The 18,943-nt window shown below is 42.6% G+C and overlaps 1 protein-coding gene across 3 annotated transcripts in view; it reads right to left on the reverse strand.

Annotated features, from left to right (window-relative positions):
• Positions 1 to 2,194: 2,194 nt before the first annotated feature.
• HK3 (hexokinase 3) overlaps positions 2,195 to 18,943 on the reverse strand; it is a 158,446-nt gene continuing 141,697 nt past the window's right edge. For all 3 annotated transcript variants that reach the window (XM_040344403.1, XM_040344404.1, XM_040344405.1), the window contains 7 exons: positions 10,411 to 10,530; positions 8,547 to 8,642; positions 8,360 to 8,459; positions 8,065 to 8,248; positions 5,494 to 5,649; positions 3,569 to 3,802; positions 2,195 to 2,577 (listed from right to left, as the gene is read on the reverse strand). In XM_040344403.1, the coding sequence (XP_040200337.1) occupies positions 2,427 to 2,577; positions 3,569 to 3,802; positions 5,494 to 5,649; positions 8,065 to 8,248; positions 8,360 to 8,459; positions 8,547 to 8,642; positions 10,411 to 10,530 (1,041 nt within the window). In that variant the 3' untranslated portion in view covers positions 2,195 to 2,426. The remainder of the gene's footprint in view (positions 2,578 to 3,568; positions 3,803 to 5,493; positions 5,650 to 8,064; positions 8,249 to 8,359; positions 8,460 to 8,546; positions 8,643 to 10,410; positions 10,531 to 18,943) is intronic.

Consider the following 18,943-nt stretch of genomic DNA (forward strand, 5'->3'; position numbering starts at 1 on the left):
CCACATTGGCCCTGCGCCAATCCAGTGGTACTATTCCCGTCATTAATGAGTCCCTAAAAATTAGATACAATGGCTTTGAAATCACAGAGCTCAATTCTTTTAGGATCTGTGGGTGGATGCCATCTGGTCCAGGTGCTTTTTCCATCTTTATTCTGTCTAAATATTGCAGGTTGCAGCATTAGTTTTCTTTTAAAGGCTTTATTTCCTCCATTTTCACCTGGTGATCTAGCCAGTATGTTTGTTATCTTTCAAAACAAAATTATATTATGTGTAGCGGATGGTTGCTACTAGTTACTAACATCCACCATATCACCCTGCTGCCAGACTTCCATATATCACTCTCAGAGATCATGAACAGTCATTTGTATGGTTTTGTTTTTGTTTATTGGAGGATATAAACTTGGATGGAGAAAGGCGATAGATCACTTTACCATCATAAAACAATTTATTGGATATACTGAGCTTTGAAGAACTAATGGACTAACATTTACAGTCACTTCCCCTGCAGACCATTGCTCCTCCTCTGCATCAACTCTTGCAGATTGTTAGTCCCTGGACTTCTCTCCTCCTGCACAAAATTCCACTGTAACCTATTAGGCTTTCCGCTCTGAATAATCCCAGGTGCTGACTGAATTGCCGAACTTTATGAATTTGCAGGCTTCGTAGTAGGCCAGGGGCCTGCAGTACCCCTTCTTGCGGCCTAGTAGATTAGCAGTGAGTATTGGTTGATGCACTACCAATCACAGCTAGCCCGCAGGCCACCTCGATTTGACACATACCCCACAATCTCTCCTCACACCCAGCTCCCCTGGCATGCCTCCTCCAGATATCCACTGTGGGGATGGCCTTCTGCTTGCGCTCTAGCACTCCATTCTCTACTTCTCCCAGCCAACAACTCTCCTCCAGTGAGCTGGACCTGAGCTTAAGTAGGAGGCCTGCCCCCTGCCAATACCAATTGAAGATTGGTCAGGGCTCTTCACATGAGCTCCTTGTCACGCCAGACCCAAGGCCCTGCCCCTCTTCCAGAACATTCTTTCTGGAAGCAGGGGAGGCACCCAAGGACTGAAGCACAGGTGGTCACACTAATTGCTACACTAACCACTCCCTGACCTCCAGATCAAAAACAATCAGGCCTAGCATGCAGCATATTAAGAAAGCAAGTGTTTTACTGACCAAATACAAATAAAAAATAAATAAAAAAACAAAAACAAAATGTAGAGTATAAGATTTCCTATCATCTGTGCCCAGCCACAAAGTTAATCCAGCTCTGAGCAATCCTCTTTTTTTTGTCAGTGAGATAAACTGACAAGCCCGTTCTTCCCCCTTGCTGTGAATGACAGGTTATTTACATATCTTATACACTAGCCTGAGACAGGCTTTATTTTTTTAATTCCCACCCCCTCTCCTTTTCTGTCATATGGTTAATTTTCTGGATTTTGATTGGATTTTAGTGATCATAGCAGAATTTAGTGTAAGAAATACACAGGAAAAAATGCATGTTGACAAGGGGAGTGTAGAGGTGGGTGGGGAGTCTACTGACATCACCACTCCACCCACCGAGCTCCAGACAACAAACCCACCCACAGAATCTGCAGTTTTTCAGTTCTTATAATACTTTATTGCATAACAGAGAAGAAATCAGAAGGTGGAAAAACCAAATCACAGGCTCGTACAGATTTTCCTACTGGAGTTTTTGGGTGGGGGTTCAAGATTCAATTTTCAGTTTCCTGAGTGCAGCTTCAGATTCACTTGCAACTCCAAGCACACAGCCTAGCAGAGGGTCAAGATTTCCAAGTCTGGGTTCCAGCCAAGGGACCTCCAACATTGCCTGCTAGCAAGAAGACAAATCTTAGCCAAGAATTTTTTTTCAGAACTGGGATCATCCCTTCTGTTAAAGCTTGGTTCAATCCTTGACACACTCACCAGATATTGACTAGCTAACAAACTGGCTCAGCTCTCTAGGTCACGCGCAACATACCAGTCTTTGGAGCTTACTCAAAAGTCTGGAACATATTGCGACACAGAACTCTTAAACACAGGATACTGAAAGAGACCTTGCTAAACAGAAAAAAACGTGGCTTAGAGAACACACCCCTAAAATGATGAAAAAAAAAAAAAGTCAAATTTGAAAATAAGCTATAACTATGTGTGTGCACATTAAACACTCATTTGCATGCATTACACAAACACCAGATCTATTCAAAAATATTTATTTTTTTACACAATATTCCATATAAATAGAACATTTATAAAGTTATTTAACGTTGAAGTAAAAGTTTTGCAAGACAAAATATTCATTTATTGCAATTTATTTAGACAGTCTGTGGCTCTGAATCAGCAATTCAGGATGCACCAACAGTACTTCGGGAGCCCATTCCCCTTTTCCTAAAGTGTCTTGAGTTTTGTTACTTTTTTTTTTCTTTTGTTTAAGCTGCCCGTGGCTCAGCATCAGAAACGCGGCAGGCAACAGCAGTAATTAGGCCTGCCCCTTTACCAGAACCATCTTCAGATTGGTGGAAAGAAACATCACACTGGGGGGCCAACAGTTTCACAGTCTTCTGAAGCACGCCAGCAAAGCTGCAAAACAGAGGTATTGTTAGCGCAACATTGCCATGATGGAAATGGGTGTGAAAAGTGAAAAAAAAAAATGTATACACAAAAGGTGATATTTCAACCCAAGTCATCCAATATTTCAGTTTTATGTGAATACTAAAAAATTTAAATCACACGCCAAGCTCATGTTATCTTGGGGTCTTCAGTAGTTACATTTCTGCACTCTATATCCGAACATTAGAACAGCGATTGTGTGGGGTCTTTATCTTTCCATAGGTGCATTGCATAGAATGCACCCCTGAGAGTGGAGATTCCCTTCTCTGGCTTCACGATTGCTGCTGGGAAGGGGGGATTACAGCCTGGAACTTTGTGGGATCTCTTACCACTGCAGCCTCCACGCCACACTGGACACTCGTGTTATGCCACTCACCAATATACTTCTATAACTGAAAATTTAGATTTGTGTGGATTAATCCCAACTTGGCTAAACTTGGATATACATCTTATGTAAAAGATGAAAAAACTTGGATATTGTACTTGCAAATATTTACATATTGTTCAAATATTACCACACCATCCATTGTCCTATCCTATATAGCAGCTTTTCCCCAATTTTTTTTTTTTCAGTCAAGGCACCCTATAAAATTTTGCAGTCTCAGTTTATCTCCCTCACTCAGCTAATGCGATTCTAGTGCCAAAAGGGGAGGGGCAGGGCAGAAGCACCCAATGTACTTCTTATGAAACCATTGACGGGACTGGTTGTTAGGACACCATCAGCTAGAAGGTTGTAATGGAAATCTGTGGCTTTGTGTAACTATAGAGCAGGCTTGATCTCCCCACTGGCTTGCAAATAATTTTTTGGGCAATATTTAGGCATTTTGCCAAGGCACCCCTGAAAAAAAAAACAGACAGCAGTCAGGTTGAAAAAGGCTGCTGGATGGCATCATTCCTCACAAACACAGCAACAATCCATATTTTAATAACAGATTTCACAAAATTATAGAACTTCACTTACTGGGGGTGCAGCTTATACAAAGTTCCGTCCACACCTACAGTGATTTTCAGATGATCAAGGCCCCGATTTTCTCTCATCTTCTCAACAACAGCAGCAATGCCGGAAGCGCACACTTGAGCTGCTCTCTTGGCCACTACAGTGCATACCTCCTTCACTATAAGCGTATCATCACATGTGCTGTTCAGACCTAGCTTTGTTAGAATGGATCGGACCTGCAGGAGTCCCAGACTATCACTGGAAGAAGACACAAAACTGGTGTATAATCTCTTTAAATACAATGTAATATAAGCATGAAATGTCCTTAGCTCTACAGTTTAGCGATTAGTCTAGTGTGCAAGTCTGAAATGCCTTTGTGTATTTATCTCTAGAAATGTTTGATCAAACTGTCCTGTTCTAAAAAAAGTCACATCCTCCTTCAGATCCTCTTTTTCCCTGTCCACTCACAGAGCTGTGTGTTTGAATATTCACTAGATACTCACAAGGGAAATTTGCTAGAAAAGCTTAACTAGACAAGTCCTGGTTACGTGGGCTTATGGGAACCAAATCCTCCACTATGCCAGTGAATGCACAGAAGAGCCTACTTAAATCAGAAGATGTCCAAGTTTTAATCACAAATCCAAAAAGCATAGATAAGTGTATTCCTTGTGCTACAAAAGAAGCCAAGCTATGCAAACACGTAATTTTCTTTTCACCTCTTGGCTAACTGAGCATTAGGAACCACTGATATACAGGCTAATATAGAGCTATCAAATTTTAAACTATGTACACTTGCTTCAAGCTTGTTGGTCATCATTAGTACTAGGGATGATGCAGGCATCATTCAGATACCCCCCACTGAAGTCTAGGACATCATATGACGTCCTACGGTACAGAAGTGGTTAAGTGATTAATATAGCATTAAAAAAGCACATGCATAAAAAAGTAAAAAATTACCTTTGGTGACTTCTGAGCAAGCATGTCTGAACCTTGATAAAAGGGACCTTCAGATGTCCCAAAGCATTGGTTAATATGTTCATATTAAAAACGTTAACAGCTCTGACTCACTCAACAGTCTCAAATTTAGTATCAAGATCATAGAAAGTACAGTATATTGAGTAGTCATGTCAGATTTAGAAAATAGAATGAAACGTGAAACAGGAACAGCAGGTACAAACTGTAATGAAGCCCTTACAAGGTTAACCAACACTTAAATTCTGCACCCACTATACAGGCTCTAATTAGCATTAAAGCGGAGCTCCACCCTCAAATCAAACTATACATCACAAGCTGAAAAAATCACGGGATTTGGGTACAGGAAATGACCCACCTTAGCCAAGCGCTGTAAAGAGAGTGCTTGGAAGGTGAGTCATTAGGAGTTTTAACAACGGAGCGGGACGTTCCTCCTCAGCTGCTGCCCGTTGTCATGACAACGGCACAAACACTCGGCTACGAGCGTCGCTCTAATGCGCACGCGTGATATCGAGAGGTGCCCCAGCATGCACCTCTCCACTTAGAGGAGTTAAAAATAAAAAATAAAAAAAATGTACTGGGCTTCAGATGCCAACACTTAGAATGGAAACGGCCAGATCGTTCACAGCTGCAAACCAGGCAAGTTGTAATATAATTTAACGATCGATTGGCGGTATTTAAGTCTGAGTAATGTGAGGTTTAATACTATGTTATTTAAATTGTCCAAAAAAAATAATAGATTTGTGTGACTGGAGCTCTGCTTTAACAGCTCATAATCTGTGCTTTTACTATGCATAGCGGCATGGTTACTGCCCATCAGGGACCTCACTTCCTATCGGAAAGCAACAGCAAATGGCCCGTTTCTATAATGGTCCAGAAATGGCAATGAAAGTTTTCTTTTAGATCTGTAGTCCGAAAAGTAGATAAAATGCATGTGGCTAAATACAGTAAAATAGGGGGTAAAAAAAGTCACCTACCTTTCAATCTGAGATAAGTACTTTGTAGGAAAGAGGCCTCTGGTATTTAACTGCTCCGAAATTTTACCACGGAATAAAATCCTATCCTTTGTAAGTTCAATTAGGACCTGGCGCACAATCTCTCCTAGGTACATCCCACTGATCATCTTCTCATACCTAGAGAGAATAAGAGGTGACACGTTGTCACATTCATTGAAATAAAGCAAGGGTATGGAAAGCTATGGCTCTGAAAGGCATTACTAAAAATGAAAAAAAAAAAAAAAAAAAAGCCTTGGGGGGAGAAAGAAAATTGAAACATTTTCTACCTGTAACATCCTAATCAGGTTTTAAATGAAAAAAAAGGAAGAACCACAACTATTTAGTGGACAGCACAGTGTTAAAATCCAAGATATATTTATCTTCCAGATTCTTGTGGGGACATCTATAAAATGGAACAACCAAACTGCTGCCATTTACATATGGTCAACAATATTTATTTTACACACAGTAAAAGCTCCAGCCACCTAAAACTCTCCGGTAAGGGGAGTTCATGTACTCAAGCAAAACAAGCTTTTTGCTAGAGCACAGAGGTAGGCAATGTGTTGCTACATTGTACCCACTTTAACCTCCCTGGCGGTATGATTCGGTCTGGAATTACGTACCAAAAGCGGTACAATTATTTTGCAAGGAAATTTGGCGTTTCATACTGTAGGCCTGCAATTCTTAGGAATAACTCATTTAAATCTGACCAAACAAGAGTCTAGTAGTATGAATAAAAAAAATAAATAAAAAAAAAAAAAACTTATAAATTATAATATAATAAATAATTATAACAAATAATATTATAATTATAATAAAAATTATTCAATAATGTAATCAACTCAAAATCACTGAAATTTGCTCAGTTGCAGAATTGTCGCTGTCATTACTTTTATTTTTTTATGACGAATTTCCCCACAAATCGCTATCGCACAATTCTGCAAGTGATTAATCGCTGTTATCTAGCTGCTCTAAAACTATTTTTGACATAAAGGGACACTTTTGGTTGCTATGGACAATCTACAGTTTGCAGGCAGAAAGAACAGTTTTTATTATATAAAAGAACATGTAGGACACTGGGCAGACCACTAGGGACAAGGGGGGTGTGTATTTTTTTTACATACATTACTGTAATCTATAAGATTACTGTATGTAATGTGTTTGTTTACTTTTTTGAATTTGGCGCCGTTCTCCGCCCCCGTGCGTTGTAACGTAGCAGGGAACGGAGATCGGCGGCACACGGGGACACTGTGAATCGAGCGAGGTCCCGCTCGCTCACACAGCGGGGATGCATCGCAGGATCCAGGGACAAGGTAAGTAACTTGTCTGTGGATGCTGCGAAAGGTAAGCCGCGCCGCTGCACGCTCTGCACATCTACCCCGAGCGTGACTCGGGGATACCGATCCTAGCATAGAAAAACAACCCCGAGTCACGCTTGGGGATACCACTAAGGGGGTTAAGGACAGGCAAAATATTAACCAGTAAACAGAACCATGTTGACATGTGGACAGCCCCCTATCCTCTCTTATTTTTTATTTTTTTTGAGGCTTTAATGATCTCTTCCTGAATAAAAGGAACATTTTTTAAATGTGAATGTTTAATTTGCTTAAATATTAACATGCAGATCGGCCTGAGCAGTAATAAATCATCCATTTCAAAAAATGCAGGCAATCCAGTGATTCATGAATTGTATGATTCTCTGCAGACTGAACTTGTCAGTATTAATTTTCACAAAAAAAGTAAAATTGCATCATTTCTGAATCAGTCCGCTCATCCCTGTCCAGGACTGCTGGTAAATGAACTATTCTTTTGTGCCCACGATGATAAAAGAAATGCTTCGGTGTCTTTTTCCAAAAAAAAAAAAAAAAGTTCAATGATTTCTGGACGTTTCTAATAAGACAGACTTTTTGTTTTGAAATCACTAAACCTTGTATTAATGTATACATATGCAGATTTAGACTACTTTATTAATCCCAAAGGGAAATTATTTCATTTAGTATTAAATACTTTAAGCACTTAAACAATCTGAAGTAAACATAAAAAACAGGCTTAAAGCCAAGTTCCACCCAAAAGTGGAACTGCCACTCATCTGATCCCTCCGGCGCCACATTTGGCACCTTTTGGGGGGGTTGGGTTGGCGGTGTAGCTGTTTTTTTTTTTTTTTTTTACAGGTACCCTGTCCCCACATCCAGGAGATCGGGCCACGTCAAATTGCATCAGCAGCTCGGTCCCCCTCCTCCTCTTCTGCCGGGCCAGTGAGAGGGCGCATCACGCTTCGTACATGCGCAGTGGTGACCCCGGCTGTGAAGCTGAAAGGCTACACTGCCGGGTTCCCTCCCCCACAATGGCAGCAGCAGCACCAGACCAGCCGATGTAAAAATTGGCTGTGGTGCCAACATCACTGGACTCCAGGACAGGCAAGTGTCCCAATGTTAAAAGTCAACAGCTACAGTATGTGTAGCTGCCGACTTTAAATTTTTAAAAGGGGCAGGCAGAACTCCGCTTTAAGGTCATAAAATAAATGCATTAGAGAGATATTACATCTTTACATACCTTTGTTTTCCTGGATTTATTGAGAACTTATCTACATCGTTGTCAAATGAAGTGGTAATATCATCAAGGCACCCATTGTCTCCAAAAGCCCCCCACTCCATATTGATACACATCCGTCCCTCGCCACCTTCCAACACTTCCACATTCCTCATCTCTTCCATATAACAAGCATTAGTCCCTGTTCCTATAAAAAAGACAAGAAACTTCAGTCATTAAATCCAAATGTGCACAACAAACTCACCTAAATGTGTTGGCTTGTGCTAAACTATATAGTTTTATATACAGTGCATCTTACCAACGATCAGACCAATTTCACAGGCTGTATCATCATATCCACAGGACATCATTGTTCCTACTGTATCATTCACTAATGCTACCACACGGAAATCATGGTTCTGCCAAAAAAAAGTCACCATTAAAAAAACAGCATGTTAGGATTTCATACACAAGAAAGAAAAAAAGTGAAGTGTATAAACGCATACGTTTTTTCGATTGGCTGCCTCCCTAAGAAGCCTGACAACATCTTCCCCCACACATCCAGATGCGCTAAAACCCTTTGTCCATGAAATTAGGATTCCCTGGAAAAGAAACAGCATACAAAAGCATTAAGACATTTTTCCCCCACCAAGACACACAGGTTCCTATTATTACTTCCTATTATTGAAATATTAGCTTTCCGGTTGCCATGTTTATCCTCTTGCTTTAATACTTTTATAAGTATGAAAATAAGGATGTCGGACTCCAATTTTACAGACATGCATGCTCGTTCCTGGTCAGTTGCACTTTGTATACAGCAGCGACAGTCTTTCCGCATATATATTTTTTCCACAGTGCAGGTTTATTTACATATTTTTCCTTTCTAAATGCTCTAAATGGACCTTAATATAAAATGTGAAAAAAAAAACAACTTTCCACATTATCCCTGTGTAAAAACCACCCATCACTCAACTCTAGATACTATAGGAAGCAGCTAGCAACACTATGAATCCAACCACTTATACAAAATAAAATATATATATATATATATATATATATATATATATATATATATATATATAAAAATAATATATAGTTAAAAAAGTGCAGCACTCTCCTTCAATATAGTGAATTTAAATTAGTCAATTTTTTCTTTTAAATCTATATACAGACCATAAATAAATTCAATGTAAGTGAAAGAAAAGGGTTGTAGTCCCATACACCAAAAACTCTTCAGTAATTGCCTCTCATCACCACTGTGCCCTTTACCCCACCTATGGGTGTTCTCTCACCTGATTGAATGGACTTCACTAATTAAAAAGAGGTCTATATATGCCTTGCAGTGTTATAAGTAGAACCCACACACTGCACACTCCAAATCTGTACCTCTCAGCGTTGGTGTCAATCATATAGGAGGAAAGAACCATAGTGTGAATCGCTAATAAAAAAGGTATTGATTTCCATATAAAAATCCACTCACATTTCAGAAGTAAAAAAGGGCCTTTCACAATACTAGCCTTGGGATACACAGCTCCACCTAGTCCCAGCGGGATTGCACCACTGCCCACCTCTCACGTAGCGCCCAATGGGCTTTCTCAAAGGTTCCCAAAGCTTAAATGCGATACGCGCAAGGTGAGCGATTACGCAATCCCGCTGTGTATGCCGAGGATAGTATTGTGAAAGGCCCGTTTTTTACTTCTGAAAAGCGAGTGGATTTTTATATGGAAATAAATACTTTATTAGCGATTTTCACTATGGTTCCTTCCTTTGGCCTCCAATATTATTGACACCATGCTGATAGCTATGGATTTGGAGTGTACAGCCAGTGGGAGCAACCTTTTTTCACGGACATTAAATCATTTATGGACTGTATATATATTTAAAAGAAAGATGGACTCACATAAAATGTATTAGATGATTTTTACACGGTTTTCGGATATTTATTTATGCAATATATAGCAGGAGAGCGCTGCACTTTTTTTGTGAGACTCTAAATAGACCTTCGTTTTGATGTTCAGAACATCATTTTTATCCTCTCACGGCTCTCCTGTGATCTTTTGTACAGGTCTGGAAGATCTTGTGCATGCCAGTAGATGGCATCTAGAAAATGTTCACACAAAATAGGTTTTGGTAGACTAAAACGTTATCAAAATGTTAGGAGCCACTGGTAAATACTTAAAACCAACCTTTAGTTTTAATTGAATATATATATATATATATATATATATATATATATATATATATATATTGGCAATTAGACTGCATATGAGGTAATTGCCTAGTTCTGGGGGTACATCAGAGCATTCTACTACTGAAGGAGCTTAATATGGTGCATATTAGTAGATGGACAGTACATCGCAAGCATCTTACCTGATCAAGGCTTGTCTGTTTACAGGGAAAGGAAAATGTGAAGCCTAAAGGTAGTTTCTTTCCCAGAAGGCCATTTTCTTTCTGAAATTCTGTGATGCAGTCCACAATGTGATCAAACAGCTGCAGAGAACCAAAGGTTAAAACAGTCACAAGTCACATTTTTGTGGTGACATTTCAAATTGCACTCAAGCAATGTAATGTATTAGCAGACCTAATATACATGAGAAAAAAAAAAAAAAAGATCGGTAACTTCCCTGAGACACAAGCTAAAAATTAAAGGCCAAAAAGAAAGGTACAGGTCCCAAAATGACCAATATACAGGAGAGAAAGGATTGGTAACATCTGAGATACAAGCTCAAACTGGTAGGCCAAAAGCAGGTAAAGGTCCCAAAATGTTTGGCTTCTCGGTGTGTTGACAATTTTCATACCATACAAGCAAACTGTGTAAAAGGGGTTTGTGATAACCTGTTGTTCCAAAAAGGTGTCCAGACCCCATCTTACCCAATTCAACATACACAACAGTTGACAGTATATTGAGTCACCTGCTCAGAACAAGGTACACTGGTAGCGGAGAACAATGCAAATTACAGTGCCTTAAAAAAAAAAAAAAAAAAAAAAAAAAAGTATTCACATACCCTTAAATGTTCCCCATTTTATCACGTTACAACCAAAAACATAAATGTATTTTATTGGGATTTCATGTGATAGTCCCAACACAAAGTGGCACATAATTGTGAAGGGGAAGGAAAATGATAAATGGTTTTCCAAATTTTTTACAACTATCTGAAAAGTGTGGCGTCCATTTGTATTCAGCCCCCTGAGTCAATTCCTTGTAGAACCACCTTTCGCTGCAATAACAGCTGCAAGTCTTTTTGGGGATGTCTCTTCCAGCTTTGCACATCTAGAGTGAAATATTTGCCCATTCTTCTTTGCAAAATAGCTCAAACTTTGTCAGATTGGATAGAGAGAGTGTATGAACAGCAATTTTCAAAGTCTTGCCACAGATTCTCAATTGGATTTAGGTCTGGACTTTGACTGGGCCTGTCTAATACATGAATATGCTTTGATCTAAACCATTCCATTGGTCGCTCTGGCTGTAGGTTTAAAAGGAGTTGTAAATGAAAAAGAAAAAAAAAAAAAAACCTTAGTTAGACTTACCGGTAACGGTATTTCTATGAGTCTTTCAGGACAGCACCTGGAGAGAGCGCAGCTCCACCCACTTCCCAGGAAACACTGCAGTCAATGCTATAAATTCCGCCCCCTTCCACCATGGCCTCAGTTGTTCACGAGTACCTCCGGCCACGCTGAAATTAGATAAGCAGAACATAGAAACTACACACATTAGCATATATATATATTATCTTTAATAATAAAAGGGCGGGTTATCGGTGCTGTCCTGAAAGACTCATAGAAATACCGTTACCGGTAAGTCTAACTAAGGTTTTCTCACCTCGTCTTTCAGGACAGCACCTGGAGATGATAACCGAGTACTTACTCTAGGGTGGGACCACCGCTTGCAGGACCTTCCTGCCAAAAGACTGCTCTGACACAGAGAGCAAATCCATCCTATAATGACGAGCAAAGGTGGAAAAGCTCGTCCACGTTGCCGCTTTACAGATGTGTTCTGGTGAAGCTCCAGCCCGTTCTGCCCAGGAAGTTGCCACCGCCCTAGTAGAATGGGCCATTACTCCCGGAGGGGGATCCAAACCTTTAGCTTTGTATGCCTCATGGATAGCCATGCGCAACCATCTAGCCAGCGTACTCTTGGAAGCCCCATGCCCCTTGCGGGATCCTGAAAACAGAACGAAAAGCGAATTCGCCTTTCTGAACTCGCTAGAGACCTCTAGATAGCGTCTAATGCATCTCCTGACATCTAAGGAATGGAATTCCCTCTCCTTCGGACAAGGAGTTGGACAAAAGGTAGGTAACACTATTTCCTGCGTCCTATGAAATACTGACACTACCTTCGGAAGAAAACTCGGATCAGTTCTTAATACTACCCTATCAGGGAAGATTGACAAAAAAGGCTCCAAAACGGAAAGCGCCTGAAGCTCGCTAATCCTCCTTGCTGAGGTGACCGCCACCAAAAGCACCAATTTTAAAGTTAGAAACTTTACAGAGGCGTCTACCAGTGGTTCGAAGGGCTTTTGAGTCAAACCCCCCAGGACCACTGATAAATCCCACTTGGGGAAAAATTTAAACGGGGAAGGCCTAGCCCTGGCTAAGGCCTTAAAAAATCTGATGACATAGGGTTCTAGAGATAAACGTCTCTCTAGAAACACTGACAAAGCCGCCACCTGCGCCTTCAAGGTGCTGGCTGCCAGACCCTTATCCATACCGTCTTGTAAAAACTCCAAGACGGAACAAGTATTCAAAGGAGAATAATTTTTTACTTCACACCAAGAATTGAAAACCTTCCAAGTCTTGAAATAGATGGCCCTCGTGACCTCTTTCCTACTATTAAGTAGCGTATCTACCAAACGTTTGGATAGACCCTTCCTGCTAAGAATTAGCTCTTCAGTAACCAGGCCGTGAGTCTTAACCGACTCACGTCTGGATGCAGTAGAGGGCCCTGAAAAAGTAGATCTCTTCTGACTGGTAGAACCCAGGGGTCTTCTACCGCCAGATCCAACAGACTCGAAAACCAAGGCCTCTTGGGCCAGTACGGGGCTATCAGGATCAGAGTAGTCTTCTCCTCCTGAAGCTTCCGTAACACTAAGGGAATGATCTGAACCGGGGGGAAGGCATAGCACAGGCGGAAGGGCCAGCGTTGAACTAACGCATCTAGACCCTCTGCCTGGTCCATTCTGTTTAGAGAGAAATAAGCTGGAACCTTGGCATTGGACTGGGCCGCGAACAGGTCTATCTGAGGAGTTCCCCACTTGTTTACTAGCTCTTGGAAGACCTCCGGGCATAAACACCACTCCGATTCCAGAACCCTTGTCCGACTTAAAAAGTCTGCCAGCATGTTTAGGCTGCCTTTTAGGTGTACTGCCGATAGGAAAGCCAAGTTCACCTCTGCCCAGGACAGAGTCTGTAAGGCCAGACTGAGGAGTACTCTGCTTCTCGTGCCCCCCTGTCTGGAAACATACGCCACTGCTGTGGCGTTGTCTGACAGAATCTGGACATGTTGGTCCAGAATCAGCTCCTGAAAGGCCCTTAGCCCTAACCAAATGGCCCTGAGTTCCCTCCAATTGGAGGACCTTCTGGACTCTTCCCTCGTCCAGGATCCCTGTGCCATCTGCCCGTCCAGGTGAGCACCCCATCCCCACGAACTCGCGTCCGTAGTTAGGACCCTTGTAGTGGGGAAGGACCAGGACAGACCTAGGCGCAGATTTGCCTGGCTTCTCCACCACCAAAGTTTCCTCTTCACTGAAGACGGAACTTTGAATCTCTTCTCTAGGGATTCCCCCTGGGTCCAATTCTGAAGGATCACCTGTTGTAGGTCCCTTGAATGGAGACGAGCCCACTGCACCTCCGGAATGGCGGCCGTGAGTAAGCCCATTGTGGACATGGCTGAGCGCACAGAAATCGGCACATTCGTCTGAATTGTCTTCACCGCAGCCTGAACTTTCTCTATCTTTTCTTCTGGTAGAAAGATTTTCCCCTGAACAGAGTCTATAACGTATCCTAGAAAGACTATCCTCTGGGAGGGCACTAGACTTGACTTTTCTTTGTTCAGGATCCAACCGAGCCCTTCCAAATGAGCCTGGGTCCTCCTCAGGTCCAGGAGAAGCTGCTCCTCCGACTTGGCGAACAGCAGGAGGTCGTCCAAGTATGGAATTATAGAAATCCCCCTGAGCCTTAGGGGTGCCAAGGCCTCTGCCACCACTTTTGAAAAGACTCTGGGAGAGGAGGAAAGGCCGAATGGGAGGGCTCTGAATTGAAAATGTCTCACTCCCAGGGCCGGCCTTTGCGTTGTGCGGGTTGTGCGATCGCACAAGGCGCCTTGGACAGTACGGGCGCCGTGCGGCTGTCACATCTCGCCAGGGCACTTGAGGGAAGGGACTGTGAAAAAAAAAAAATGTGACAGACCACTCCCATCGCACGGGAGTGGTCTGAGTTGAATGGGCGGGCCATCAGCTCTCCATAGAACATCGCATACAGAGTGACTGCCTCCAAGCAGCAGCATGAGTCTTCTCTCTGTCCCTGCTGCTCTGTGAGCTGGTTCCGCCCCCTCCACCTCTTACATCTCTCACTGCAAGTCAGTGAGATCTTATCTCTCCTCACATCCCTCATCTCTTGTTGCCACCCCCTCACCCCCTCACCTGTCCTCAGTCATGGCGGGGTCCGGCTGGAGATACGTGCTTTTAAGCTGGAGCCATTAGGAGCCAGAGAAGTTTCTGCAAGCAAGTTCACCAAGAGGTCAGATGCAGGGGGGGGGGGGGTACTGTGGAGGGAGTCTGAGCATTCTAAAGTCCAGCCTGGACACTGACATGGCTGGGGGGGGGCTTCTATACATTGAGGGGGCTGAGATTTCCCTGGACTCCCCCCTGTACTGGGAACATCCCCTATGTGAGGAAGTGACAGGAACCCAGCATGGGAAAGGGGGAGTCCTGGACATGCTGGGACTTGTAGTGACTGTGTGGCAATCCCTAATTCAGTGCCACAAGAGGTTCAGATGAATGTAGAAATAACATAAGGTACACCCATAACAGAGATCATTAGCACACTACTGGGTTATATTACAACTAAGAACACCAGTGCTGCACATTATTAAAAATGTGCAAACAAAGCAGAATAAACTGATAAAAAAAAAAAATTCCATATATACAGATCAAATTCATCAATAATGTTCAAGTGAATGTGCACATAACAAATAAATACAATAAGACAACCTTAACCTACTGGATATTGCAACCAAAAGCACCAGTGCTGTAAAAAAATCAGGTCTTGATGTGAGGTGAGCTGTTAGTACATATGGACTGATCACACCATCATATATTCATTTCTATCACCGCTGGGACCTGTTTGATGGATTTATTTGCTTGGACACATTGATGTGGGATGTGAAACACAAAAAAGGACACTTTATTGAGGAACTTTATTATCCTATGAAATATATTTGGTTTATCTATTTATTCACCATATTTGCGCATATTTAGATGTTTTACAGCACTGGTGCATTTGGTTGCAGTACCCAGCAGGGGCATCTTATTTGGATATTGCTACTACATGAACTTTATCTGCATGTGGAATTCTCTTGCTTTGTTTGCACAATTTTCTATATTTGCAGCACTGGTGCTTTTGGGTGCAATATCCAGTAGGGTACTATTGATTTTTATGTCTTATATATTTATTTGTTATTTGCCGCGTTGATCATCTATATAGAAAAAGTTATGTCCCGCTAGCATTTTTAAAAAACAAACACCGATTCTCATTCTACTAAATAGCCTAAATGCAATGATAATTTTTTTTTTTAGGTGAACCTCCACTTTAAGCAGCGCACATAGCAAAACATGGCCTATCATGAAAGGGGGGGGGGTAAATCTTCCAGAGGTCCAATTTTTTGCCCAGAGTTTATTTATACTTCAGGCAGTCTGTAATTGGCCTGTACTGGTACCATGTACCCCCGGCTATGTGTGCACCTCTGTCATATGGAAAACTCCTACAGAGGATCACTTCATGTTTGTGACACCCCAGGTTTATTGCCTGAAGTATAAGTAAACTCTGGGCAAAAAAAATTCACGGTTTAACCACGTGACCTCTGGAAGATTTACCCCCCCCCCCCCTCCATGACAGGCCTTTTTTTGCGATGTGCACTGCATAACTAAAGATGACAACTGCGCGGTCATGCGACGCTGTACACAAATACAATTTGTATTTTTTTTTCTCTGTGGTATTTGATCACCTCTGCGTTATTAAATTTTTTCCGTGTTTTTACTTTCTGCTATATAACATATCCAATTTTTTTAAAGTTTTTTCATAAATTTAGGCCAGGGGTCTCCAAGCTTTCTAACCAAAGGGCTGGTTTATTGTGCTTCAGGCTTCAGGAGGGCCAGACTGTGGCCATTTGGAGTACACAATGTCCTGATGTCAGTGGGGAAAAAAACATGCTCCATCTTTGGTGTCAATGGGAGAAATTGTGCCCCATAATTGGTGTCAATGGGAGTAATGGTTGCCCCATAATCGGTGTTGTCAGGAGAAATTGTGTCCCATCATTGGTGTCATTGAGAGAAATTGTGTCACATCATTGGAGTCATTGGGAGAAATTGTGCCCCATTATCTGTGTCATTGGATGAATTGTGCCCCATCATTGGTGGCAGTAGGAGAAATTGTACCCAAGGGCCGGAATAAAAGCAAGCAAAGGGCCACATCTGGCTCCCTGGCCGCAGTTTGGAGACCTCTGATTTAGGTCAATGTTGTTGGTACAAAATATCCTAATAAGTGTCTACAAACTATGGGATATATTTATGGAATTTTTTTTTCTAGTAATGGCGGAGATCAGCGACTTATAGCAGGGCTGCGATATTGTGACTGACAATCTGATACTTTGTGGGAACCAGTGACACTAATACAATGATCACTGTACTAATGACACTGGCTGGCAAGGGGTTAATCATCTAGGGCAGGGGTCTCAAAACTTATTAAAAGAAGGGCCAGTTTACTGTCCTTCAGACTTTAGGGGGGCCAGACTGTGGCCACTGGAAATAGCAAAAATGTTCCGGTATCAGGAGTAAACAGGAGTAAACAATGCCACGTTTTTTGGTGTCAGTAAGAGGAGGAATTGTGCCCCTTTGTTGGTGTTATTAGAAGGAAATTGTGCCCCTTTGTTGGTGTTATTAGAAGGAAATTGTGCCCCATTGTTGGTGTCATTAGGAGGAATTGTGCCCCATTGTTGGTGTCATTAGGAGGAATTGTGCCCCATTGTTGGTGTCATTAGGAGGAATTGTGCCCCATTGTTGGTGTCATTAGGAGGAATTGTGGCCCATTGTTGGTGTCATTAGGAGGAATTGTGCCCCATTTTTTATGTCAGAAGATGAATATTGCCCCAAGGGCCAGATAAAAGCAAGAAAAGGGCCACATCTGGCCCCTGGGCCGCAGTTTGGAGACCCCCTGATCTAGGGCAATTAAAGGCTTAACTGTTATTTGAGTGTTATTCGAGCGTTATTGAGGCGTTATTCAAGCAAAGCCTCATCTGCAATCCCAATGTGCTGGTAAAGCACCGCTACGACCCTAACGTTTTAGGGCGTTTTTGCAGTGCCTCAGTGTGAAAGGGTAAGGCGTTTTTACAGCGCTTTCAATTAATTTCAATGGAGAGGGGCGTTTTTGGAGCGTCTTTTTCAGTGCCCAAAAGCTGCTCCAAAGATGCTGCTTGCAGGACTCAGTGTGAAAGGTCCATTGAGACGCACTTAAATTTTCTGTTTGTTTATTAAAACAAATTATTTGTTACAAAGTTTCTCTTTGTGTATGTTTAGGTGGCGAGGGGGTGAAGATGGGGGGGGGGCGCCACAAGATTAGCTCGCACAGGGCGCCTGAACACCTAAGGCCGGCCCTGCTCACTCCGCTCTCTGTTCTGATGGCTAGACGCAGATAGCGCTGGGAGGAAGTCCTGATCGGGACGTGCAAATAAGCATCCCTTAAATCTATTGAAGCTAGAAAGCACCCCAGGGGAAGAAGCTTTCTCACCGAGTATATAGAGTCCATGCGGAATCTCTTGTACCGGATAGCTAGATTCAGGACCTTCAGGTTTAAAATTAACCTGAATTTGCCCGACGGCTTCTTTACAAGGAATATATGGGAATAACAGCCCTCCCCCTGTTCTCCCTGGGGAACTGGCGTAATCACCCTCTAATGGAGAAAATCCTCCACTAATGTCAGCATAGCCTGAGACTTCTCTTGCTCCCTGGGCAATTGGGTCACATAAAACCGCGACGGTGGTTTTCCCGAAAACTCCAGTGCGTATCCCTCTGCAATCAGATTGAGCACATACGGACTGGACGTCGCCTCTGCCCACTGTGGAAGGAAGGCTTGGAGCCGACCACCCACAGCTGGGAGACCGTCACTGGGGCTTAGCAGGTTGGCTGGGGGAGCGAAACAACACCCCAGGCTTCCCGCGGCCCCTCTGGGACCGCCAGGGTCTACCACCCTGACCTCTTTGTGCCTCCTTAGGACCCTTGGCTTGGAAAAAAGGACGAAAATTTTTCTTGGGCCCCGAATCTACCTTTTTTAAAGGAAGAGCCTTCTTTCTATCCGCCGTCCTATCTAGGACGGTGTCTAGTCCTGTGCCAAAAACCAAGTCCCCTTCAAAAGGTAACCCACACAGTTTCAGCTTAGAGGCTGTGTCCCCCTGCCAGGTCTTAACCCATAAGGCCCTTCTGGTTGAATTTATCAACGCCGAGGATCTGGCGGAGAGCTTCACGGATTCAGCCGAAGCATCCGCTATATAGCCTACCGCTTTCATAAGGACTGGAAAGGACTCCAAAAGCTCTCTACGAGAGGTACAGGCCTCAATGTGACCTTTGAGCTGATCCAGCCAATGCTCAAGGTTTCTGGCCACCACAGTGGATGCCATAGCTGGTTTAAGATTAAT

The sequence above is a fragment of the Rana temporaria genome, chromosome 3 (genome assembly GCF_905171775.1).
Source record: "Rana temporaria chromosome 3, aRanTem1.1, whole genome shotgun sequence".
In the NCBI taxonomy this organism is placed as follows: domain Eukaryota; kingdom Metazoa; phylum Chordata; class Amphibia; order Anura; family Ranidae; genus Rana; species Rana temporaria.